Raw genomic sequence first — 26,836 nt, forward strand, 5'->3', positions numbered from 1 at the left:
TAACTCCTAACCCTAACACCTAACCCCTAACACCTAACACCTAACCCCTAACTCCTAACCCCTAACTCCTAACCCCTAACCCTAACCCCTAACTCCTAACCCCTAACTCCTAACCCCTAACTCCTAATTCCTAACCCCTAACCCCTAACTCCTAAGAGAATTATGTTCTCAATGATCATAAACTGAACTTTAACTACTCAGTCTGCAACCCAGAATGTATAAGATACTGGTTGAAATGAAAACAGACAGAGGCCCAGTCTACAATAGTCAAATGTTTATAAGATACTGGTTGAAATGAAAACAGACAGAGGCCCAGCCTACAATAGTCATATGTTTATTCACGAGAGCGCTCTGAAGTCCACAATACAAAGACATCCATTTTATAGCGCCGCACATACTTCCACACGAACAGTAGATATCATACGCACATACATACACACGAACAGTAGGTGAGTTCTCACCACTGTTTATCACTACCAAGCCGGCAGTTCCATTCCCCCGAGATTAGGGAAACCTTGAGAAATCCTCCCTGTCCTCCTAATACATACTGTATCACTACCCACATCTCTCAGAGGCCTAGCTGACCTGAGACCTTGAGAAGTACTTCCTGTCCTCCTAAGTTCTCACTTCCTGCCCGGTAGGTTCAAACACAGTCTAACTGTTCTCTGTATCTTTCTTCGCCCCCCCCCATACAAGTTCAAATCCTGAGCTACGCCTTGCTCAGGCAGTCTGTGTTTTTCCACTATACAGATACATTGTTTTAACCTAATTCTGACTAAAACTACACACCTCATCAGAATATAATTTTATGATTCTAATCAATTTCATACAATTATATAGTTTCAGGGTGGAATATTCTAATCATTAATTTAAACATATAAATTCAATTTTCACTAACCCTATCTCCTAACTCCTAACCCTAACTCCTAACTCTAACCCTAACTCCTAACCCCTAACACCCAACTCCTAACCCTAACTCCTAACCCCTAACACCTAACTCCTAACACCTAACTCCTAACCCTAACCCTAACCCTAACACCTAACTCCTAACCCCTAACACCCAACTCCTAACCCTAACTCCTAACCCCTAACACCTAACTCCTAACTCCTAACTCCTAACACCTAACTCCTAACCCTAACCCTAACCCTAACACCTAACTCCTAACTCCTAACCCTAACTCTAACTCCTAACTCCTAACTCTAACTCCTAACACCTAACCCCTAACCCTAACACCTAAACCTAACCCTAACCCCTGAGCTTAAAATAGCCGTTGTCCTCGTGGGAGATGTTAATTTGGGGACTTTTCATTTCAGGTCACCATGAGGAAAGAACAACAAGACCACACACACAAACAGAAACATCCCCCCCCCCCCCCCCTCTCTCCCTCCCTCCCCCCTCCCTCCCTCTCTCCCCCCCTCTCTCCCTCCCTCTCTCCATCTCTCAGTGTTTAACAGTGATGGTCTTCACCTAGGTAAAGAAGTGATAGCTATCCCTCCCTCTCTCCCCCCCTCTCTCCCCTCTCTCTCTCTCCCCTCCCTCCCTCTCTCCATCTCTCAGTGTTTAACAGTGATGGTCTTCACCTCGGTAAAGAATTGATAGCTATCCCTCCCTCTCGCCCTCCCTCTCTCCCCCCCCCTCTCTCCCTCCCTCCCCATCTCTCAGTGTTTAACAGTGATGGTCTTTACCTCGGTAAAGAAGTGATAGCTATCCCTCCCTCTCGCCCTCCCTCTCTCCCTCCCCCCCTCTCTCCCTCCCTCCCCATCTCTCAGTGTTTAACAGTGATGGTCTTCACCTCGGTAAAGAAGTGATAGCTATCCCTCCCTCCCTCCCTCCCCACCCCTGAGTTCTTCATGCCTCCGAACGGTAGGTTCAAGTCTCTGACCAGCCAACAGTTGGTCCAGACAAGCCCTGCCTCTAACCTCCTCGCCACCCGGTGCACTCGCCCGACATCACGCGTCCACACAGTCGCCGCCAGGCCATAGCGTACCCCGTTGCCCTTAGCGACAGCCTCGTCTTCACCGTCGAAGGGGTTGACACAGACGACGGGGCCGAAAATCTCGTCCTGCATCACACGGGACGACTCAGCTACGCCGGCGATGACGGTGGGACGCATGAAGTAGCCGCCTGTGTTACGTTCCGGGAGCACCAGAGGGTCCTCGCCCTCCCCACACAGCACCGTGGCACCCTCCGACCGAGCCAGGGTCACGAAGCTACGCACCTGGATGGGGAGGGACAGGTTAGACAGGTGTATATGTTAATATAACTCTAACACAGACCAGGGTCACGAAGCTACACACCTGGAAGGGGGAGGGACAGGTTAGACAGGTGTATATGTTAATATAACTCTAACACAGACCAGGGTCACGAAGCTACACACATGGAAGGGGGAGGGACAGGTAAGTAACGTGCGTGGATGGAAAGACAGATTTCACCACTAGTCCTAGAGATTCCTGTAACATACTTCAGTGTTTTCCCTATATACATTTAAATCAAGGCAACCACTCCAAAAAACATGATATATACACTACCGTTCAAAAGTTTGGAGTCACTTAGAAATGTCCTTGTTTTTTAAAGAAAAGCTATTTTTTTGTCCATGAAAATAACATCAAATTGATCAGAAATACAGTGTAGACATTGTTAATGTTGTAAATGACTATTGTAGCTGGAAACGGCAGATTTTTTATTTAAAATCTACGTAGGCGTACAGAGGCCCATTATCAGCAACCATCACTCCTGTGTTCCAATGGCACGTTGTGTTAGCTAATCCAAGTTTATAATTTTAAAAGGCTAATTGATCATTAGAAAACCCTTTTCGAATTATGTTAGCACAGCTGTAAACTGTTGTCCTGATTAAAGAAGCAATAAAACTGGCCTTCTTTAGACTAGTTGAGAATCTGGAGCATCAGCATTTGTGGGTTCGATTACAGGCTCAAAATGGACAGAAACAAAGACCTTTCTTCCGAAACTCGTCAGTCTATTCTTGTTCTGAGAAATGAAGGCTATTCCATGCGAGAAATTGCCAAGAAACTGAAGATCTCGTACAACGCTGTGTACTACTCCCTTCACAGAACAGCGCAAACTGGCTCTAACCAGAATAGAAAGAGGAGTGGGAGGCCCCGGTGCACAACTGAGCAAGAAGACAAGTACATTAGAGTGTCTAGTTTGAGAAACAGACGTCTCACAAGTCCTCAACTGGCAGCTTCGTTAAATAGTACCGGCAAAACACCAGTCTCAACGTCAACAGTGAAGAGGCGACTCCGGGATGCTGGCCTCCTTCGAGTTGCAAAGAAAAAGCCATATCTCAGACTGGCCAATAAAAAGAAAAGATTAAGCTGGGCAAAAGAACACAAACACTGGACAGGGGAAGATTGGGGAAAAAAGTGTTATGGACAGACGAATCTAATTTTGAGGTGTTCGGATCACAAAGAACATTCGTGAGATGCAGAAAAACATTTAAGATGTTGGAGGCTTGACGCCATCTGTCATCATGGTGGAGGCAATGTGATGGTCCGGGGGGGCTTTGGTGGCTTGACGCCATCTGTCATCATGGTGGAGGCAATGTGATGGTCCGGGGGGGCTTTGGTGGCTTGACGCCATCTGTCATCATGGTGGAGGCAATGTGATGGTCCGGGGGGGCTTTGGTGGCTTGACGCCATCTGTCATCATGGTGGAGGCAATGTGATGGTCCGGGGGGGCTTTGGTGGCTTGACGCCATCTGTCATCATGGTGGAGGCAATGTGATGGTCCGGGGGGGCTTTGGTGGCTTGACGCCATCTGTCATCATGGTGGAGGCAATGTGATGGTCCGGGGGGGCTTTGGTGGCTTGACGCCATCTGTCATCATGGTGGAGGCAATGTGATGGTCCGGGGGGGCTTTGGTGGCTTGACGCCATCTGTCATCATGGTGGAGGCAATGTGATGGTCTGGGGGGGCTTTGGTGGTGGTAAAGTGGGAGATTTGTAAAGGGTAAAGGGATCTTGAAGAAGGAAGGCTATCACTCCATTTTGCAACGCCATGTCATACCCTGTGGACGGCGCTTAATTGGAGCCAATTTCCTCCTACAACAGGACAATGACCCAAAGCACAGCTCCAAACTATGCAAGAACTATTTAGGGAAGAAGCAGTCAGCTGGTATTCTGTCTATAATGGAGTGGCCAGCACAGTCACCGGATCTCAACCCTATTACATTTACATTTTAGTCATTTAGCAGACGCTCTTATCCAGAGCGACTTACAGTAGAGTGCATACATTTTATTACATTTTACATACTGAGACAAGGATATCCCTACCGGCCAAACCCTCCCTAACCCGGACGACGCTATGCCAATTGTGCGTCGCCCCACGGACCTCCCGGTTGCGGCCGGCTGCGACAGAGCCTGGGCGTGAACCCAGAGACTCTGGTGGCGCAGCTAGCACTGCGATGCAGTGCCCTAGACCACTGCGCCACCCGGGAGGACATTTATTGAGCTGTTGTGGGAGCAGTTTGACCGTATGGTACGTAAGAAGTGCCCATCAAGCCAATCCAACTTGTGGAAGGTGCTTCAGGAACATGGGGTGAAATCTCTTCAGATTACCTCAACAAATTGACAACTAGAATGCCAAAGATCTGCAAAGCTGTAGTTGATGCAAATGGAGGATTCTTTGATGAAAGAAAAAGTTTGAAGGACACAATTATTATTTCAATTAAAAATCATTATTTATAACCTTGTCAACGTCTCTTGACTATATTTCCTATTCATTTTACAACTCATTTCATCATTCATGTCTGTTTTTCATGGAAAACAAGGACATTTCTTAGTGACCCCAAACTTTTGAACGGTAGTGTATACATACATACAGTACCAGTCAAAAGTTTGAACACACCTACTCATTCAAGGGTTTTTCTTTATTTTTACTATTTTCTACATTGTACAATAGTGAAGACATCAAAACTATGAAATAACACATATGGAATCATGTAGTTTCCAAAAAAGTGTGAAACAAATCTAAATATATTTTAGATTTTAGATTCTTCAAAGTAGCCACCCTTTGCCTTGATGACAGCTTTGCACACTCTTGGCATTATCTCAACCAGCTTCATGAGGTAGTCACCTGGAATGCATTTCACTTAACAGTTGTGCCTTGATAAAAGTTAATTTGTGGATAATCTTTCCTTCTTAATGTATTTGAGCCAATCAGTTGTTGTGACAAGGTAGGGGTGGTATACAGAAGATAGACCTATTTGGTAAAAGACCAAGTCCATATTATGGCAAGAACAACTCAAATAAGCAAAGAGAAACGACAGTCCATCATTACTTTAAGACATGAAGGTCAGTCAATACGGAACATTTTAAGAAAAACCCTGGAATGAGTAGGTGTCTCCAAACTTTTGACTGGTACTGTATATACATATATATATATATGCTTATTTCTCTCAATTTCTGGAAACAAATTTGAATGCACAGAGATACCGTGAAGAGATCCTGATGCCCATTGTGGTGCCATTCATCCACTGCCATCACCTCATGTTTCATCATGATAATGCACAACCCCATGTCACAAGGATCTGGACACAATTCCTGGTGCTATACACAATCCATGGCCTGCATACTCACCAGTTGAGCATGTTTGGGATGCTCTGGATTGACGTGTACGACAGCGTGTTCCAGTTCCCGACAATATCCAGCAACTTCACACAGCCATTGAAGAGGAGTGGAACAACATTCCACAGGCCCCGATCAACAGCCTGATCAACTCTATGTGAAGGAGACGTGTCGCTCTGCATGAGGCAAATGGTGGTCACACCAGATACGGACTGGATCTGAGCCACGACTTAGCAAAGAGCAAGACCCAGTGGTCTTAGTGGGGAGGGGGAAACTGAACACTAGCTGCTATTGGCAGAGAGGTTTGGTACTCCATCTTGTTGGTGATGTCACAAGGCAGGCCAAAACTCCATCCCACCAAAACAAAACAAAATCCTAGGGGAAACACTGGTATACCATGTATAATATGTGACGTCATACCTTCTCCAGGTGTTCTCTGCTGACCAGAGCTCCGTTATTGTTGTCAGGGTCGGAGGGAGAGCCAGTCTTCCATTCCCGTGTGGCCGCCACAAACCTCTTCAGGAACTCTGGGTAAATACTCCTCTCTACGTAGATCCTACTGGTGCACAGACAGATCTCACCCTGGTGAGGAGGAGGAGGAAGAGGAGGAAGAGGAAGAGGAAGAGGAAGAGGAGGAGGAAAAGGATGAGGAGGAGAAGGAGGAGGAAGATGATGAGAAGGAGGAAGAGGAGGAGGAGGAAGGGGAGGAGGAGGAAGAGGAGGAGGAGAAGGAAGAGGAGGAGGAGGATGAGGAGGAGGAGGAAAAGGAGGAGGAGGAAGAGGATGAGGAAGAAGAGGATGAGGAGGAAGAGGAGGAAGAGGAGGAAGAGGAGGAGGATGATAAGGAGGGGGAGGATGAGGAGGAAGAAGAGGAAGAGGAGGAAGATGAGGAAGAGGAGGAAGATGAGGAGGATAAGGAGGAGGATGAGGAGGAAGATGATAAGAAGGAGGAGGAAGAGGAGGAGGAGGAAGATGATGAGGAGGAGGAAGAGGAAGATGAGGAAGATGATGAGGAGGAGGAGGGGGAGGAGGAGGAAGAGGAGGAGGAGGAGGGGGAGGAGGAGGAAGAGGAGGAGGAGAAGGAAGAGGAGGAGGAAAAGGATGATGAGGAAGAGGATAAGGAAGAAGAGGAAGAGGAGGAGGAGGAGGAGGAGGAGGAGGAGGAGGAAGAGGAAAAGGAGGAGGAGGAAAAGGAAGAGGAGGAAGAGGAGGAGGAAGATGAGGATGAGGAACAAGCCGTTCACTTTACTGTCAACTAGCAAAAATGTGAGACATGTCTCCACCTTGTGGCCAACACATGAACCTGCAACCTGCATGTCCCAGCTCAGATCTCTTATTGAGGGTCATTCAGAAGTCTTTCATGTATTAAACGGTCATGAACACAGCTGATATGATTCATCATTCTACATGACAGAGAACATGACACTTCTACCAATGCATTTATTTTATCTAAGCATTCTATAATGTTGCATCATCTCACTCAACCGCAAACTCAATATTCCACGATTTTGATTGGCCAGACTCTTTCTTTTTTTTAAACCTTTATTTAACTAGGCAAGTCAGTTAAGAACACATTCTGATGATGCTCTTGCACTATTGGCTCATCCTGAGTCCCCCTCTTACCCTATTGGCCCATCCTGAGTCCCCCTCTTACCCTATTGGCCCATCCTGAGTCCCTCTTACCATATTGGCCCATCCTGAGTCCCCCTCTTACCCTATTGGCCCATCCTGAGTCCCCCTCTTACCCTATTGGCCCATCCTGAGTCCCCCTCTTACCCTATTGGCCCATCCTGAGTCCCCCTCTTACCCTATTGGCCCATCCTGAGTCTTACTCTCACCTGATTGGAGAAGGAGGATCGTACGGTGGTGGTGACAGCTTGGTCTAGGTCAGCGTCTGAGAAGACGATGGCGGGGTTCTTCCCCCCCAGCTCCAGGCTCAGCTTCTTACAGAACGGGGCGGAGCGCTCTGTGATCCGCTGGGCCGTCGCCGTGGAGCCCGTGAAACTGACCAATGGGACGTCAGGGTGGCCCACGAGAGCATCGCCCGCCCGCGGGCCGGTGCCGAACACAATGTTGACCACACCCGGAGGAAAACCTGTGGGGGGAGAGGGAGGGGAGAAGAGGAGAAGAGAAGAGAAGGGGATGGAGACGGAGGGGAGGGAGATGGAGAGAGAGAGAGAAATGGGGAGAGAGAGAGAGGAGAGAGGGAGAGAGAAAGAGGGAGAGAGGAGAGAGAAAAAGAGAGAGAAATGGGGAGAGAGGAGAGAGAAATGGGGAGAGAGAGAGAAATGGGGAGAGAGAGAGAGGAGAGAGGAGAGAGAAAGAGAAAAATGGGGAGAGAGAAAGAGGGAGAGAGAGAGAAAGAGGAGTTTGCTTTCACCAGTCTAGTTCCCCCCCCCCCCCCCCAGTATCATTGCTGATAAGTTGTAATGAAGTGAGGTGTGTTGCGTTGTGGGTAGCGTAGTCCTTACCGGCCTCCTCCAGTAGTTTGCACATCATCCAGGCGGTTACCGAGGTCATCTCGCTGGGCTTAGCAACCACCGTGTTGCCCGTAGCAACAGCCGGAGCGATCTTCCAGGTGAGCAGGTATAGAGGCAGGTTCCAGGGACTGATCAGACCAGCTATATGTATATACACACACACACACACACACGCACACGCACACGCAAACGCACACACAGGCACAGGCACACACACACACACGCACACAGACACACACACAGAGAGAGAGAGTTGGCAAGTTAATAAAACCATAAAGACCATCACTCTCTTATTACGTCTCAAATGGAACCCTATTCCCTAATAGTGCACTACTTTAGACCAGAGCCCTATGGCACCCTATTCCCTATATAGTGCACTACTGTTGACCAGAGCCCTATGGAACCATATTCCCTATATAGTGCACTACTTTAGACCAGAGCCCTATAGAACCCTATTCCCTATACAGTGCACGACTGTTGACCAGAGCCCTATAGCACCATATTCCCTATATAGTGCACTACTGTTGACCAGGGCTCATAGGGTTCTGGTCTCAAGTAGTGCACTACATAGGGAAAAGGGTGCCATGTAGTGCACTATATAGGGAATAGGGTGCCATTTGAGAGATACCCTGACTGCAATACCCATAACAAACAAGGCCCCTCGAACCCATAAACATTCCCCAGGATTTAAACAGCACTTTAAAGGGGTGGCACACATTTCAGCGAATGTGGATCTCCTGTTGTCTACTGATCATGCAGGACACTGTGGATCTCCCGTTGTCTACTGATCATGCAGGACACTGTGGATCTCCCGTTGTCTACTGATCATGCAGGACACTGTGGATCTCCTGTTGTCTACTGATCATGCAGGACACTGTGGATCTCCTGTTGTCTACTGATCATGCAGGACACTGTGGATCTCCTGTTGTCTACTGAACATGCAGGACACTGTGGATCTCCCGTTGTCTACTGATCATGCAGGACACTGTGGATCTCCCGTTGTCTACTGATCATGCAGGACACTGTGGATCTCCTGTTGTCTACTGATCATGCAGGACGCTGTGGATCTCCTGTTGTCTACTGATCATGCAGGACACTGTGGATCTCCCGTTGTCTACTGAACATGCAGGACACTGTGGATCTCCCGTTGTCTACTGATCATGCAGGACACTGTGGATCTCCCGTTGTCTACTGATCATGCAGGACACTGTGGATCTCCCGTTGTCTACTGATCATGCAGGACGCTGTGGATCTCCTGTTGTCTACTGATCATGCAGGACACTGTGGATCTCCCGTTGTCTACTGATCATGCAGGACACTGTGGATCTCCCGTTGTCTACTGATCATGCAGGACGCTGTGGATCTCCTGTTGTCTACTGATCATGCAGGACACTGTGGATCTCCTGTTGTCTACTGATCATGCAGGACGCTGTGGATCTCCTGTTGTCTACTGATCATGCAGGACGCTGTGGATCTCCTGTTGTCTACTGATCATGCAGGACGCTGTGGATCTCCTGTTGTCTACTGATCATGCAGGACGCTGTGGATCTCCCGTTGTCTACTGATCATGCAGGACGCTGTGGATCTCCTGTTGTCTACTGATCATGCAGGACGCTGTGGATATCCCGTTGTCTACTGATCATGCAGGACGCTGTGGATCTCCTGTTGTCTACTGATCATGCAGGACGCTGTGGATCTCCTGTTGTCTACTGATCATGCAGGACGCTGTGGATCTCCTGTTGTCTACTGATCATGCAGGACGCTGTGGATCTCCTGTTGTCTACTGATCATGCAGGACACTGTGGATCTCCTGTTGTCTACTGATCATGCAGGACGCTGTGGATCTCCTGTTGTCTACTGATCATGCAGAACGCTGAGACATTTATTGGCGTGAATCTACATGTAAAATTGTTTTGCACTTGGTTCGCTAAGTTCTCTCAGCAGCTAAACGCTATTGGTGTGTCTGAACCAAATACACAGACCCCCCCCACAAAGACTCCCCCCACACACAGACCCCCCCCCCCACACAGACCCCCCCACCTCCACACAGACCCCCCCCCACACAGACTCCCCCACCCCCCACACACAGACCCCCCCACACAGACCCCCCCCCCCCCCCACACACACAGACCCCCCCACACAAACCACCCCGACACACAGACTCCACCCACCCACAGACAGCTAGTACTCACCCACTCCCACAGGACTACGGACGGTGTAGTTGACGCAGCCCAGATGGTCCATCGTAGAGCAGTCGGTGGTGTGGTGGAGAACAGCCGAGGCAAAGAACCTGAAGTTATACACCGCCCGCGGGACATCCACCGTACGGGCAAACATCACGGTTTTACCTGGAACACAGGCAGACACACAGGAGGAAAAGGTTTTACCTGGAACACAGGCAGACACACAGGAGGAAACGGTTTTACCTGGAACACAGGCAGACACACAGGAGGAAACGGTTTTACCTGGAACACAGGAGGAAACGGTTTTACCTGGAACACAGTCAGACACACAGGAGGAAACGGGTTTATACCTGGAACACAGGAGGAAACGGTTTTACCTGGAACACAGTCAGACACACAGGAGGAAACGGTTTTACCTGGAACACAGTCACACACAGGAGGAAACGGTTTTACCTGGAACACAGGAGGAAACGGTTTTACCTGGAACACAGTCAGACACACAGGAGGAAACGGGTTTATACCTGGAACACAGGAGGAAACGGTTTTACCTGGAACACAGTCAGACACACAGGAGGAAACGGTTTTACCTGGAACACAGGAGGAAACGGTTTTACCTGGAACACAGTCAGACACACAGGAGGAAACGGGTTTATACCTGGAACACAGGAGGAAACGGTTTTACCTGGAACACAGTCAGACACACAGGAGGAAACGGTTTTACCTGGAACACAGTCAGACACACAGGAGGAAACGGTTTTTACCTGGAACACAGGCAGACACACAGGAGGAAATGGTTTTACCTGGAACACAGGCAGACACACAGGAGGAAACGGTTTTACCTGGAACACAGGCAGACACACAGGAGGAAACGGTTTTACCTGGAACACAGGCAGACATACAGGAGGAAACGGTTTTACCTGGAACACAGGCAGACACACAGGAGGAAACGGTTTTACCTGGAACACAGGCAGACACACAGGAGGAAACGGTTTTACCTGGAACACAGGCAGACACACAGGAGGAAACGGTTTTACCTGGAACACAGGCAGACACACAGGAGGAAACGGTTTTACCTGGAACACAGTCAGACACACAGGAGGACACTGTTTTTTAGCTGGAACACAGTCAGACACACAGGAGGAAACGGTTTTAGCTGGAACACAGTCAGACACACAGGAGGAAACGGTTTTACCTGGAACACAGGCAGACACACAGGAGGAAACGGTTTTACCTGGAACACAGGCAGACACACAGGAGGAAACGGTTTTACCTGGAACACAGGCAGACACACAGGAGGAAACGGTTTTACCTGGAACACAGTCAGACACACAGGAGGAAACGGTTTTACCTGGAACACAGGGGGAAACTGTTTTAGCTGGAACACAGGAGGAAACTGTTTTAGCTGGAACACAGGAGGAAACTGTTTTTAGCTGGAACACAGGAGGATACTGTTTTAGCTGGAACACAGGAGGACATTGTTTTAGCTGGAACACAGGAGGAAATGGTTTTAACTGGAACACAGGAGGAAACTGTTTTAGCTGGAACACAGGAGGAAACTGTTTTTAGCTGGAACACAGGGGGAAACTGTTTTAGCTGGAACACAGGAGGAAACTGTTTTTAGCTGGAACACAGGAGGAAACTGTTTTAGCTAGAACACAGGAGGAAACTGTTTTAGCTGGAACACAGGAGGACATTGTTTTAGCTGGAACACAGGATGAAATGGTTTTAACTGGAACACAGGAGGAAACGGTTTTAGCTGGAACACAGGAGGAAACTGTTTTTAGCTGGAACACAGGAGGAAACTGTTTTAGCTGGAACACAGGAAGAAACTGTTTTTAGCTGGAACACAGGAGGAAACTGTTTTAGCTAGAACACAGGAGGAAACTGTTTTAGCTGGAACACAGGAGGAAACTGTTTTAGCTGGAACACAGGAGGAAACTGTTTTAGCTGAAAAACAGGAGGAAATTGTTTTAGCTGGAACACAGGAGGAAACTGTTTTAGCTGGAACACAGGAGGAAACTGTTTTAGCTGGAACACAGTAATACAGTCGCAGTAGGAAACTGTTTTAGCTGGAACACAGTAGGAAACTGTTTTAGCTGGAACACAGGAGGAAACTGTTTTAGCTGGAACACAGTAATACAGTCGCAGGAAGGACCAGGTAACTACTACATGGGGGGGTTGCCTGAACAGAGAAACTACTCAGACTTACAGTAGTTTTACAAACTTTAGCAAGGAAACAATGTTGTAATGTCAAGCACAATCAAAATGGTGTCTTTAAGAGTCAGAACGTCTCAATGTAGGGTCAAATGGTCTTGTTGGGGTCCAGACATCCCAGGCAAGTTTCCATCAGATCAGGGGTTAGGGGTCAGCATCTTGGTCCCGTGACTCTACCTGGGCGAACTCTTCCAGCTGAGCTTCCATCAGGTCAGGGGCTAGAGGTTATTACCTTGGTCCCGTGACTCTACCTGGGCAAACTCTTCCAGGTGAGCTTACATCAGGTCAGGGGCTAGAGGTTATTACCTTGGTCCCGTGACTCTACCTGGGCAAACTCTTCCAGGTGAGCTTACATCAGGTCAGGGGCTAGAGGTTATTACCTTGGTCCCGTGACTCTGCTTGGGCGAACTCTTCCAGCTGAGCTTACATCAGGTCAGGGGCTAGAGGTTATTACCTTGGTCCCGTGACTCTGCCTGGGCGAACTCTTCCAGCTGAGCTTACATCAGGCCAGGGGCTAGAGGTTATTACCTTGGTCCCGTGACTCTGCCTGGGCGAACTCTTCCAGGTGAGCTTACATCAGGTCAGGGGCTAGAGGTTATTACCTTGGTCCCGTGACTCTGCTTGAGCGAACTCTTCCAGCTGAGCTTACATCAGGTCAGGGGCTAGAGGTTATTACCTTGGTCCCGTGACTCTGCTTGGGCGAACTCTTCCAGCTGAGCTTACATCAGGTCAGGGGCTAGAGGTTATTACCTTGGTCCCGTGACTCTACCTGGGCAAACTCTTCCAGGTGAGCTTACATCAGGTCAGGGGCTAGAGGTTATTACCTTGGTCCCGTGACTCTGCTTGGGCGAACTCTTCCAGCTGAGCTTACATCAGGTCAGGGGCTAGAGGTTATTACCTTGGTCCCGTGACTCTGCTTGGGCGAACTCTTCCAGCTGAGCTTACATCAGGTCAGGGGCTAGAGGTTATTACCTTGGTCCCGTGACTCTACCTGGGCAAACTCTTCCAGGTGAGCTTACATCAGGTCAGGGGCTAGAGGTTATTACCTTGGTCCCGTGACTCTGCTTGGGCGAACTCTTCCAGCTGAGCTTACATCAGGTCAGGGGCTAGAGGTTATTACCTTGGTCCCGTGACTCTGCCTGGGCGAACTCTTCCAGCTGAGCTTCCATCAGGCCAGGGGCTAGAGGTTATTACCTTGGTCCCGTGACTCTGCCTGGGCAAACTCTTCCAGGTGAGCTTACATCAGGCCAGGGGCTAGAGGTTATTACCTTGGTCCCGTGACTCTGCCTGGGCGAACTCTTCCAGGTGATCTTACATCAGGCCAGGGGCTAGAGGTTATTACCTTGGTCCCGTGACTCTGCCTGGGCGAACTCTTCCAGGTGAGCTTACATCAGGTCAGGGGCTAGAGGTTATTACCTTGGTCCCGTGACTCTGCCTGGGCGAACTCTTCCAGCTGAGCTTCCATCAGGTCAGGGGCTAGAGGTTATTACCTTGGTCCCTTGACTCTGCCTGGGCGAACTCTTCCAGGTGAGCTTACATCAGGCCAGGGGCTAGAGGTTATTACCTTGGTCCCGTGACTCTGCTTGGGCAAACTCTTCCAGGTGAGCTTACATCAGGCCAGGGGCTAGAGGTTATTACCTTGGTCCCGTGACTCTGCCTGGGCGAACTCTTCCAGGTGAGCTTACATCAGGCCAGGGGCTAGAGGTTATTACCTTGGTCCCGTGACTCTGCCTGGGCGAACTCTTCCAGCTGAGCTTCCATCAGGTCAGCCAGTTTATTCATCACCTGACCTCTCTCAGCTGGGCTACGGGCTGACCAATCAGGGAATGCCTCTCTAGCGGCCTGCACCGCAGCCTCCACCTGCAACCAATCAGGACAGGGTTGGTGTGTGTGTGAGTGTGAGTCTGTCTGTCAAGCCAAATGTTATGTAACTGCAGTCCATAAACAGTGGTGGAAAAAATACCCCAATTGTCAAACTTGAGTAAAAGTAAATATACCTTAATAGAAAATGACTCAAGTAAAAGTCACCCAATAAAATACTACTTGAGTAAAATCTAAAATGATTTGGTTTTAAGTATGAATAATTTAAAATGTCTTATATTAAGCAAACCAGACGACTTGATGTTCTTGTTTTCTAAATGTACAGACATCATTACAGATAGCCAGGGGCTCAGTTCAACACTCAGACATCATTACAGATAGCCAGGGGCTCAGTTCAACACTCAGACATCATTACAGATAGCCAGGGGTACAGTTCAACACTCAGACATCATTACAGATAGCCAGGGGTACAGTTCAACACTCAGACATCATTACAGATAGCCAGGGGCTCAGTTCAACACTCAGACATCATTACAGATAGCCAGGGGTACAGTTCAACACTCAGACATCATTACAGACAGCCAGGGGTACAGTTCAACACTCAGACATCATTACGGATAGCCAGGGGTACAGTTCAACACTCAGACATCATTACAGATAGCCAGGGGCACAGTTCAACACTCAGACATCATTACAGATAGCCAGGGGCTCAGTTCAACACTCAGACATCATTACAGATAGCCAGGGGTACAGTTCAACACTCAGACATCATTACAGATAGCCAGGGGCACAGTTCAACACTCAGACATCATTACAGATAGCCAGGGTCACAGTTCAACACTCAGACATCATTACAGATAGCCAGGGGTACAGTTCAACACTCAGACATCATTACAGATAGCCAGGAGTACAGTTCAACACTCAGACATCATTACGGATAGCCAGGGGTACAGTTCAACACTCAGACATCATTACAGATAGCCAAGGGTACAGTTCAACACTCAGACATCATTACAGATAGCCAGGGGTACAGTTCAACACTCAGACATCATTACAGATAGCCAGGGTCACAGTTCAACACTCAGACATCATTACAGATAGCCAGGGGTACAGTTCAACACTCAGACATCATTACAGATAGCCAGGGGTACAGTTAAACACTCAGACATCATTACGGATAGCCAGGGGCACAGTTCAACACTCAGACATCATTACAGATAGCCAGGGGTACAGTTCAACACTCAGACATCATTACAGATAGCCAGGGGTACAGTTCAACACTCAGACATCATTACAGATAGCCAGGGTCACAGTTCAACACTCAGACATCATTACAGATAGCCAGGGGTACAGTTCAACACTCAGACATCATTACAGATAGCCAGGGGTACAGTTCAACACTCAGACATCATTACAGATAGCCAGGGGTACAGTTCAACACTCAGACATCATTACAGATAGCCAGAATCACAGTTCAACACTCAGACATCATTACAGATAGCCAGGGGTACAGTTCAACACTCAGACATCATTACAGATAGCCAGGGGCACAGTTCAACACTCAGACATCATTACAGATAGCCAGGGGCTCAGTTCAACACTCAGACATCATTACAGATAGCCAGGGGCTCAGTTCAACACTCAGACATTACAGATAGCCAGGGGCTCAGTTCAACACTCAGACATCATTACAGATAGCCAGGGGCACAGTTCAACACTCAGACATCATTACAGATAGCCAGGGGTACAGTTCAACACTCAGACATCATTTACAGATAGCCAGGGGCACAGTTCAACACTCAGACATTATTTACAGATAGCCAGGGGCACAGTTCAACACTCAGACATTATTTACAGATAGCCAGGGGCACAGTTCAACACTCAGACATCATTACAGATAGCCAGGGGCACAGTTCAACACTCAGACATCATTTACAAACGAAGCATTTGTGTTTAGTGAGTCTGCCAGATCAGAGGCAGAAGGGATGACCAGGGATGTTCTCTTGATAAGTGTGTGAATTGGACGATGTTCCTGTCCTGCTATGTATTCAAAATGTAACGAGTACTTTTGGGTTTCAGGGAAAATGTAAGGAGTAAAAAGTACATTATTTTCTTTAAGAATGTAGTGAAGTAAAAGTAAAAGTTGTCAAAAATATAAATAGTAAAGTACAGATATCCACAAAAGTACTTAAGTAGTACTTAAAAGTATTTTTCCTTAAGTACTTTATACCACTGTCCATAAAGTCGCCTAGCAGAAAAATATTTAACCATAACATAGTATACTATAGGACACATCCAACCCAAACTACTATGTTGAGACACTCCAACCCAAACGACTATGTTGAGACACACCAGACACTCCAACCCAAACGACTATGTTGAGACACACCAGACACTCCAACCCAAACGACTATGTTGAGACACACCAGACACTCCAACCCAAACGACTATGTTGAGACACACCAGACACTCCAACCCAAACGACTATGTTGAGACACACCAGACACTCCAACCCAAACGACTATGTTGAGACACACCAGACACTCCAACCCACTATGTTGAGACACACCAGACACTCCAACCCACTATGTTGAGACACACCAGACACTCCAACCCACTATGTTGAGACACACCAGACACTCCAACCCACTATGTTGAGACACACCAGACACTCCAACCCACTATGTTGAGACACACCAGACACTCCAACCCACTATGTTGAGACACACCAGACACTCCAACCCACTATGTTGAGACACACCAGACACTCCAACCCACTATGTTGAGACACCAGACACTCCAACCCACTATGTTGAGACACTCCAGACACTCCAACCCAAACGACTATGTTGAGAAACACCAGACACTCCAACCCAAACGACTATGTTGAGACACACCAGACACTCCAACCCAACCCACTATGTTGAGAAACACCAGACACTCCAACCCAACCCACTATGTTGAGACACACCAGACACTCCAACCCAACCCACTATGTTGAGACACACCAGACACTCCAACCCAAACTACTATGTTGAGACACTCCAGACACTCCAACCCAACCCACTATGTTGAGACACACCAGACACTCCAACCCACTATGTTGAGACACCAGACACTCCAACCCAAACGACTATGTTGAGACACACCAGACACTCCAACCCACTATGTTGAGACACACCAGACACTCCAACCCAAACTACTATGTTGAGACACACCAGACACTCCAACCCAAACTACTATGTTGAGACACACCAGACACTCCAACCCACTATGTTGAGACACACCAGACACTCCAACCCACTATGTTGAGACACACCAGACACTCCAACCCAACCCACTATGTTGAGACACACCAGACACTCCAACCCACTATGTTGAGACACACCAGACACTCCAACCCAAACTACTATGTTGAGACACTCCAGACACTCCAACCCAACCCACTATGTTGAGACACACCAGACACTCCAACCCACTATGTTGAGACACACCAGACACTCCAACCCAAACTACTATGTTGAGACACACCAGACACTCCAACCCACTATGTTGAGACACACCAGACACTCCAACCCACTATGTTGAGACACACCAGACACTCCAACCCAAACTACTATGTTGAGACACACCAGACACTCCAACCCACTATGTTGAGTCACACCAGACACTCCAACCCAAACTACTATGTTGAGACACACCAGACACTCCAACCCACTATGTTGAGACACACCAGACACTCCAACCCACTATGTTGAGACACACCAGACACTCCAACCCAAACTACTATGTTGAGACACACCAGACACTCCAACCCACTATGTTGAGTCACACCAGACACTCCAACCCAAACTACTATGTTGAGACACACCAGACACTCCAACCCACTATGTTGAGACACTGTCAAGTTTTGACCTCTTTCTTGTGCAATTCCCCACTTGAAAAGGACAGTCCCTCCACATGAAGATTTTAACTGGATTTCACTCAATAAACAGCCATGGAATCAGTTGTTTGTCTTTTATTTACCATTCTTTGGTTGGCAGTAAACAGCCTCCACATGCAGTAAACAGGTGAAAAACCTCAAAAAAGAGATGACAAATACAAGTTACTATTTGAGTTGACAGCCCAATCAAATACACAAACTTATCCACATTCACCCCAGGTAAACACATTTCTGACACCATAAAACACAAGGTTTCCACTTTTAAGAAAATGTTTCCCAAAATAGAAACCCACCATTTTTAATCAAATGAGCAGAATCAGTATATTTTCTCTAAATTTGCATTTTAGCCAAATACATTCAAAATATTTTTAGTAGTAAAAAATTACATTTATTTTCTAATCAGTAGTTTTAAGCAGACAAATCTTACATTTTTTAGCCAAAGATTTTTTAGACTATACATTTGTTACTGAATTAAGAACTTGGTTTACTAAGATTTCTACAAAGTTTAAATTACTTCTAACCATTTCAAACAAGTTCTTTGTCAACAATGAATTTGGCTCTTCTTACTTTTCCTTTATACCCCACAAACAACATTTGAAGTTATAAATACCACTGCAAAAGTCCTATCAAAGTTAAGAGTTAAGAGTCTGTGTTTTCCAGAGTATCATTAGCAGTGCACTGCTTAAGTCAGTATAGTCAAGCATGGCCAATATGGCGCTTACCGGCTGTCTTTCACAGTTTTGTGGAGGGCTTGGACTTGCACAGTCACCTTGATCACAAAGATGAAGTTTCCTTGGTCTTGTGGTGTTATAAATGCTCCTTTCACTGCGGTCTAAAGGCAACAGCAGAGCCAGGTGCTGGCACGCCCAGATTGCCTGGAAGATTTGTTCCACCTGGTTCACCACTGATTGAAGGAGGAGGAGTTTCACCACTGAGGAGCTCCCAGGCAGTTTGTCAGCACACCTCCCACTCAATCTTCCCACGGGAACCGATGGAAAGATCGTAAATCAGCACCTACATACTGCCGGTCAGCTCCGAGTTTGATCCTCAACTGGTAGCAAGACAACCAGGCGTCGAACATCTCTGTGCAGGACTGTGGTTTGCGTAGCTTCTTTCAGGACTTTGGCCGATGGCCGGTTTAGTGCGGGTTTTGTGACAGGAAGGCAGGAGCTTTGGACCACTTTGACGTTCACGTCTCGAACAATGCCCTTAGCATCTGGATTAACGCTCACCACCCGTCCTAGCTTGAATTGGCCCCTCATTGCATTTTGGTCACACAACCAGACAATATCTCCGACAGCAACGTTGCGATATGAAGTGTGCCATTTACTTCTCAGAAATAAGTTTGGGCCGGCAAGCTGGCTCCAAGACCTCCAGAACTTGTTGACCTGGTTCTGCATCTCTCTGAGTCTCTTGTAAGGGTAGTTCGCAAAGTCAAATGTTCTGATCTCACCGCTTGGAGAGGCTCGGCCCAGGAGAAGTGTGTTGGGTGACACATACTGCACGCTTTCTTCATGGCTCTGCACCCTGGCATCTATTGGGCATTCGTTGGCAAGGTTTGCAGCAAGTTGTAGTGTTGTCTGAAGCTCGCTGTAGCTAAGGCCAGTGTTGTTGCCCAGGCTCTGCAGTGCCTTCTTGAGAATGCGAACAGCGGCTTCAGCAGCCCCATTGCGGTGAGGTGAGTCAGCAGGGTGAATTGTCCACTCCCATTTGGTACCTTTTTGAGCCGACATCTCTTCTATTGAAGTTCTATTTTGAGCATCCAGGAACTGGTACAGATCTCTTAGGACAGGTTTGGCGCCGATGAAGTTTGTCCCCGGGTCGGACCAGATCTTTCTTGGGTGCCCTCTAATTGCAGTAAAGCGTTGGTAAGCCATCAAGAAGCTCTCTGTCGACATTGTGTTGACCAGGTCTGCATGAATTGCCCTGCTGGCCATACAGCTGAAGACGACACCCCACACTTTCATTGAGACCCGTTTCTTGATGTCATCTTTGACAAGGTACGGTCCGAAGAGGTCGAATGTAGTGAACTCGAACGGAGCTGCAGGTGTGGCTCTTTCAGCAGGTAAGTCAGCCATTACCTGTTCGCACCTTCTTGCTCTTGACTTTTTGCAGAAAAGGCAGTTATCCACTATTTTTTGGGAAATGCTTCTTCCTTGGATGACCCAGGCTTTCCTCCTCATTTTCAGCAGGGTTGCAGCCACACCTTCATGACCCTCATCGTGCGCCTCCCGTGCCAATAAAGTAGAGACCCATGCATTGAAAGGCAGAAGGGGAACTGCAGCGCCATCCTCCCTGAAGCCATGGATTCTCCCACTGCAGACTAGTAACCCAGATTCTGTCTCTCTGTACACAACCAAGCGGTCCGTAGTGGTAGTTGGGAACGTCACCCCCTCTTGAGCAGCAAGATAGATGTCTCTTATTGCCTCTTGACGTTCTGTGGCGGTGATAACTCCTTTTGTGGGAATCGCCTCCCACTTTGGGGTCTCGATGGACCTTGTTGCAGATCTAAACTTTTTGGCGGCTCTCCAGATAAAAGCAACAGTCTTGATTAGACACTTTAGGCTACTAAAGCGCCTCTCATCCACCAAGTTTAGGACAACTGCACCAGCAGGAAGTCGTCCCACAAGACTTGGAAGACTTCTTCTCGCTTGGGCTCTGGTGAGTGCTGCCACAAATGACTTCTTTTGCATATTGTTAATGCTCTCTCGAGCTGTCACAGACACATCTTTTGACGACATAATTGGCCACTCGCTCTCTGGAAGATATAGAAACTCTGGCCCTTGCTGCCACTCTAAATGGGCATCAAGTTCCTTTGGCCCAGCTCCTCGAGTGATAATGTCGGCTATGTTGAGTGGTCCAGGGATCCACCACCAGTCCTGTAGCCGTGTGCTCTCTTGGATCTCTCCAATTCTATTAGCGAAGAAAGTCTGAAATCCATAGCTTTCACGCTGGATAGCTCCAAGAACAGTCTGACTGTCTAACAAATGGTACCACCTCTTTATCTGGATCTGGGTATGCTGTTCAAAGTACTTTTTCAGGCGGCTTGCAAAGACTGCACCGCAAAGTTCCGCTTTGACTGCATCCCCCTTCTGGTCAAGTGGTGTCAGCTTTGCTTTTGACTCCACTAGTCGAATTGTTAATTGTTTGTTGCAGTTCCACCGCAGGTAGAGGACAGCACCATAGGAGCTTTCACTGCCATCTGAAAAAGTGACAGCGACTGGTTCAGTTGTTGCCTTTGGTGGAGTAAGAGCTCTTGGGAACATTACTTTGCTTAGCTGGACGTACTCCTCAAAAATTCCAATTGCATTCAAATTCCAGACACTCCAACCCACTATGTTGAGACACACCAGACACTCCAACCCAACCCACTATGTTGAGACACACCAGACACTCCAACCCACTATGTTGAGACACACCAGACACTCCAACCCAAACGACTACAGCGCCATCACAAAGTATTCAGACCCCTTGACTTTTTCCACATTTTGTTACATTACAGCCTTATTCTAAAATGTATTCAATTGTTATACAATCTACACACAATACCTCATAATGACAAAGCAAAAACAGGTTTTATGAAATATTTACAAATGTATTTAAAAAATAACTGAAATATCAAATTTCCATAAGTATTCAGACCCTTTACTCAGTACTTTGTTGAAGCACCTTTGGCAGTGATAACAGCCTCGAGTCTTCTTGGGTATGACGCTACAAGCTTGGCACACCTGTATTTGGGGAGTTTCTCCCATTCCTCTCTGCAGATCCTCTCAAGCTCTGTCAGAGTGGATGGGGAGCATTGCTGCACAGCTATTTTCAGGTCTCTCCAGAGATGTTTGATCAGGTTCAAGTTCGGGCTCTGGCTGGGCCACTCAAGGACATTCAGAGACTTGTCCAGAAGCCACTCCTGTGTTGTCTTGGCTGTGTGCTTTTTATTTATCTAGGCAAGTCAGTTAAGAACAATGACGCATTGGTGTAGTGCTGCAGAGATGGTTGTCCTTCTGGAAGGTTCTCCCATCTCCACAGAGGAACTCTGGAGCTCTGTCAGAGTGACCATTGGGTTCTTGGTCACCTCCCTGACCAAGGCCCTTCTCCCCTGATTGGTCAGTTTGGCCGGGCAGCCAGCTCTAGGAAGAGTCTTGGTGGTTCCAAACTTCTTCTATTTAAGAATGATGGAGGCCACTGTGCTCTTGGGGACCTTCAATGCTGAAGACTTTTTTTAGGTACACTTCCCCAGATCTGTGCCTCGACACAATCCTATCTCGGAGCTCTATGGACAATTCCTTCGACCTCATGGCTTGGTTTTCGCTCTGACATGCACTGTGAACTGTGGGACCTTATATAGACAGGTGTGTGTGTCACGTTCCTGACCTGTTTTCTCTTGTTTTTGTATGTGTTTAGTTGGTCAGGGCGTGAGTTGGGGTGGGCATTCTATGTTTTGTGTGTCTATGTTGGGTTTAATGTGTTGCCTGATATGGTTCTCAATTAGAGGCAGGTGTTTGACGTTTCCTCTGATTGAGAACCATATTAAGGTAGGATGTTCTCACTGTTTGTTTGTGGGTGATTGTCGCTGTGTCTGTGTTAGTTGCACCACACGGTACTGTCTCGTCTCGTTCGTTCTTTTCCTGTTCATGCGTTCTTCGTTTTATGTAGTTCTCATGTTCAGGTCTGTTTAACGTCGTTTGTTGTTTTGTAATCTATTCAAGTGTTCTTCGTGTTTCGTCTTGTTATTAAATTCATTATGTCTACATACCTCGCTGCGTGTTGGTCCGATCCATGCTCCTCCTCGTCTGAGGAGGAGAACGAATATGACGACCGTTACAGTGTGCCTTTCCAAATCATGTCCAATCAATTTAATTTACCACAGGTGGAGTCCGATTAAGTTGTAGAAACATCTCAAGGATGATCAGTGGAAACAAGATGCACCTGAGCTCAATTTCGAGTCTCATAGCAAAGGGTCTGAATACTTATGTAAATAAGGTATTTCATTTATTATTATTATTTATACAACTGCAAAAAAAATCTAAAAACCTGTTTTCACTTTGTCATTATTGGGTATTGTGATGTCATTATTGTGTATTGTGATGTCATTATGGGGTATTGTGTGTAGATTGCTGAAGAAACAAATATATTTGATCATTTTTATAATAAGGCTGTAACGTAACAAAATGTGGAAAAGGTCAAGGGGTCTGAATACTTTCCGAATGCCCTGTATGTTGAGAAACACCAGACACTCCAACCCAAACCAGACAGAGAAAAACAAAAAAGGTATTTTAGTTGCCAGAATATCTTGGCTTTTCAGCTTTTAACCAGCCTAACTTCTTACTTAAACATGTAGTGTGAGTTTAATAGAACGACGAGACCAGGGTCCATTGACCTAGCAGTTGTTTAATCATTAGCTGTCAGTCTGTAGACTTTGCACAGAGCAAAGGTACATCTCTGTGACTCAGCAGTAGGACATAGGCAGAATCATTTAAGGTATAGGCTACACTTATCAGAATATACAGTTGAAGTCGGAAGTTTACGTACACTTGGAGCCATTAAAACTCGTTTTTCAACCACTCCACAAATTTCTTGTTAACAAACTATAGTTTTGGCAAGTCGGTTAGGACATCTACTTTGTGCATGACACAAGTCATTTTTCCAACAATTGTTTACAGACAGATTATTTCACATATAATTCACTGTGTCACAATTCCAGTGGGTCAGAAGTTTACATACACTAAGTTGACTGTGCCTTCAAACAGCTTGGAAAATTCCTGAAAATTATGTAATGGATTTAGAAGCTTCTGATAGGCTAATTCACATAATGACCTTGTGAAGATGCTGGAGGAAACAGGTACAAAAGTATCTATATCCACAGTAAAACGAGTCCTATATCGACATAACCTGAAAGGCCGCACAGCAAGGAAGAAGCCACTGCTCCAAAACCGCCATAAAAAAATATTGTACTTTTTTGAGAAATGTCCTCGTTTGATGAAACAAAAATAGAACTGTTTGGCCATAATGACCATCGTTATGTTTCGAGGAAAAACGGGGAGGCTTTCTAGCCGAAGAACACCATCCCAACCGTGAAGCACGGGGGTGGCAGCATCATGTTGTGGGGGTTCTTTGCTGCAGGAGGGACTGGTGCACTTCACAAAATAGGAGACATCATGAGGCAGGAAAATGATGTGGATATATTGAAGCAACATCTCAAGACGTCAGTCAGGAAGTTAAAGCTTGGTCGCAAATGGGTCTTCCAAATGGACAATGACCCCAAGCATACTTCCAAAGTTGTGGTAAAATGGCTTAAAGACAACAAAGTCAAGGTATTGGAGTGGCCATCACAAAGCCCTGACCTCAATCCTATTGAAAGTTTGTGTGCAGAACTGAAAAAGCGTGTGCGAGCAAATCATTCTCTCTACTAATATTCTGACATTTCACATTCTTTTAATAAAGTGGTGATCCTAACTGACATAAAACAGGGAATTTTTACAAGGATTAAATGTCAAGAATTGTGAAAAACTGAGTTTAAATGTATTTGGCTAAGATGTATGTAAACTTCCGACTTCAACTGTATGTCAGAATATCAGAATATCATACATTATGTCAGGTCATACCATGCATTATGTCAGCTCATATGAAGCATTATGTCAGCTCATACCATGCATTATGTCAGCTCATACCATGCATTATGTCAGCTCATACCATGCATTATATAACCTCATACCATGCATTATGTCAGCTCATACCATGCATTATATAACCTCATACCATGCACTATGTCAGCTCATACCATGCATTATATAACCTCATACCATGCATTATGTCAGCTCATATCATGCATTATGTCAGCTCATATCATGCATTATGTCAGCTCATACCATGCATTATGTCAGCTCATACCATGCATTATGTCAGTTCATACCATGCATTATGTCAGCTCATACCATGCATTATGTCAGCTCATACTATGCATTATGTCAGCTCACACCATGCATTATATAACCTCATACCATGCATTATGTCAGCTCATACCATGCATTATGTCAGCTCATATCAAGCATTATGTCAGCTCATACCATGCATTATGTCAGCTGACATAATGCATGCATTATGTCAGCTCATACCATGCATTATGTCAGCTCATACCATGCATTATATAACCTCATACCATGCATTATGTCAGCTCATACCATGCATTATGTCAGCTCATACCATGCATTATGTCAGCTCATACCATGCATTACGTCAGGTCATACCATGCATTACGTCAGCTCATACCATGCATTACGTCAGCTCATACCATGCATTACGTCAGCTCATACCATGCATTATGTCAGCTCCTACCATGCATTATGTCAGGTCATACCATGCATTATGTCAGGTCATGCCATGCATTACATCAGCTCATACCATGCATTACGTCAGCTCATACCATGCATTACGTCAGCTCATACCATGCATTACGTCAGCTCATACCATGCATTACGTCAGGTCATACCATGCATTATGTCAGGTCATATCATGCATTATGTCAGGTCATATCATGCATTATGTCAGGTCATATTATGCATTATGTCAGGTCATATCATGCATTATGTCAGGTCATATCATGCTACTCTGTCTACTACTTTCTCCAGTCTGTATGGGGTTGCCTATAGGCCTTCCGTATTTAGTGTGTCACACAACGTGATAGGCTACATATTGTAGGTACATGATAGATACATTGTAGCGTAATAGCATTACTACTACACTACATTGTAGCGACACTTGAACACGTAGGCTATTGGGGTTAACTGCACGCCCAATGCACAGCTAAGGGATAAATGAACAGTTAATGTCCGCATCAACAAAATGCAAAACGACAGACATATAACTGTAATTCATCTGAGGACGACCATTCGGATCGTGCGTCGCTTCTAACCCCACCTCATCCGTTCCGCTGTCGGGCACTTTGCAGTAGACCTCCCCGGTGGAAGGGTCGTAGGAGTCGATGTGTCGGGAGCACGGGACGAACTTTCCTCCGATGTAGTTCTCAAGAACGAGGTGTTTTCGGTGGTCAGCGGTCTTCGACATGGCTCGGCTGGCAAATAATGTTATTATTAAAAAATATATATACTGTTCAAATAATGGCGAGTTGAGGTAGAGACCAGTGTGAGAAAATATACATCACCTGTGGAGACACTCGGCTCGCAGGTACAGATGTTCTCACTTCTAACGGGACCCTGGAGTCCCTCCCACTTTACTACCAGTGTAGCGAGCGTCCCAAAATACAGCCTATTACTTAATGCACTACTTTAGAACAGAGCTCATAGGGCTCTGGTCAAAAATAGGGAACCTTAAAGGGAAGCGTTGTTGTCAGTGTTTACATTGCGGGTCATATGGTCCAAAGGTACAGTAGTTATTGCCATAGACCAATAGAAACTTCTAAAATCGTTATTGACGGGACGAGGCACCAATCGTTGTGGAGTGGAGGCGGGACGTTGATAGTATACGATGTTCAATAACTTACATAGCATACATAAAATAAACTAGATCCACTTTTCTAGATCCCCGACAATACAGCCCCACAGTGGAAGTGTCATAATACCCATAAAACCTAACAGTCAAATAGGGAAATGATTCCAA

The 26,836-nt window shown here is 46.6% G+C and overlaps 1 protein-coding gene and 1 long non-coding RNA gene across 4 annotated transcripts; both read right to left on the reverse strand.

Moving 5' to 3' along the window:
- Positions 1–318: 318 nt before the first annotated feature.
- On the reverse strand, positions 319–1,371 carry LOC139582432 (uncharacterized). The gene is made up of 2 exons (XR_011676365.1): positions 1,155–1,371; positions 319–993 (listed from the first exon to the last, which is right to left on the reverse strand). It is a non-coding gene; the product is annotated as an uncharacterized lncRNA (long non-coding RNA).
- Positions 1,372–1,751: 380 nt separating this feature from the next.
- On the reverse strand, positions 1,752–26,533 carry aldh8a1 (aldehyde dehydrogenase 8 family, member A1). Of its 3 annotated transcripts, XM_071412434.1 has the most exons (8): positions 26,382–26,533; positions 26,138–26,291; positions 14,172–14,319; positions 10,255–10,410; positions 8,054–8,203; positions 7,421–7,677; positions 6,003–6,164; positions 1,752–2,219 (listed from the first exon to the last, which is right to left on the reverse strand). In XM_071412434.1, the coding sequence occupies exons 2-8, from the start codon at positions 26,282–26,284 to the stop codon at positions 1,767–1,769; spliced, it is 1,473 nt and encodes a 490-aa protein (XP_071268535.1). In that variant the 5' UTR covers positions 26,285–26,291; positions 26,382–26,533; the 3' UTR covers positions 1,752–1,766. The 3 variants fall into 3 exon arrangements, with proteins under 3 accessions (XP_071268535.1, XP_071268537.1, XP_071268536.1); XM_071412436.1 differs by lacking the exons at positions 14,172–14,319; positions 26,138–26,291; positions 26,382–26,533 and adding an exon at positions 13,876–13,944; XM_071412435.1 differs by lacking the exons at positions 14,172–14,319; positions 26,138–26,291; positions 26,382–26,533 and adding an exon at positions 13,580–13,649.
- Between the last annotated feature and the right edge of the window lie 303 nt (positions 26,534–26,836).

This window comes from Salvelinus alpinus, chromosome 8 (genome assembly GCF_045679555.1).
Source record: "Salvelinus alpinus chromosome 8, SLU_Salpinus.1, whole genome shotgun sequence".
NCBI lineage: Eukaryota > Metazoa > Chordata > Actinopteri > Salmoniformes > Salmonidae > Salvelinus > Salvelinus alpinus.

Excerpts from the sequence above, each read along its gene's own strand:
- aldh8a1 (XM_071412434.1), bottom strand. The coding sequence starts at position 26,284 with ATGTCGAAGACCGCTGACCACCGAAAACACCTCGTTCTTGAGAACTAC. Across the intron at positions 14,320-26,137 it reads CCGACAGCGGAACGGATGAG|GTGGAGGCTGCGGTGCAGGC; the intron begins GTGGGGTTAGAA and ends GATTGGTTGCAG. Across the intron at positions 2,220-6,002 it reads GCAGAGAACACCTGGAGAAG|GTGCGTAGCTTCGTGACCCT; the intron begins GTATGACGTCAC and ends CTCCCCATCCAG.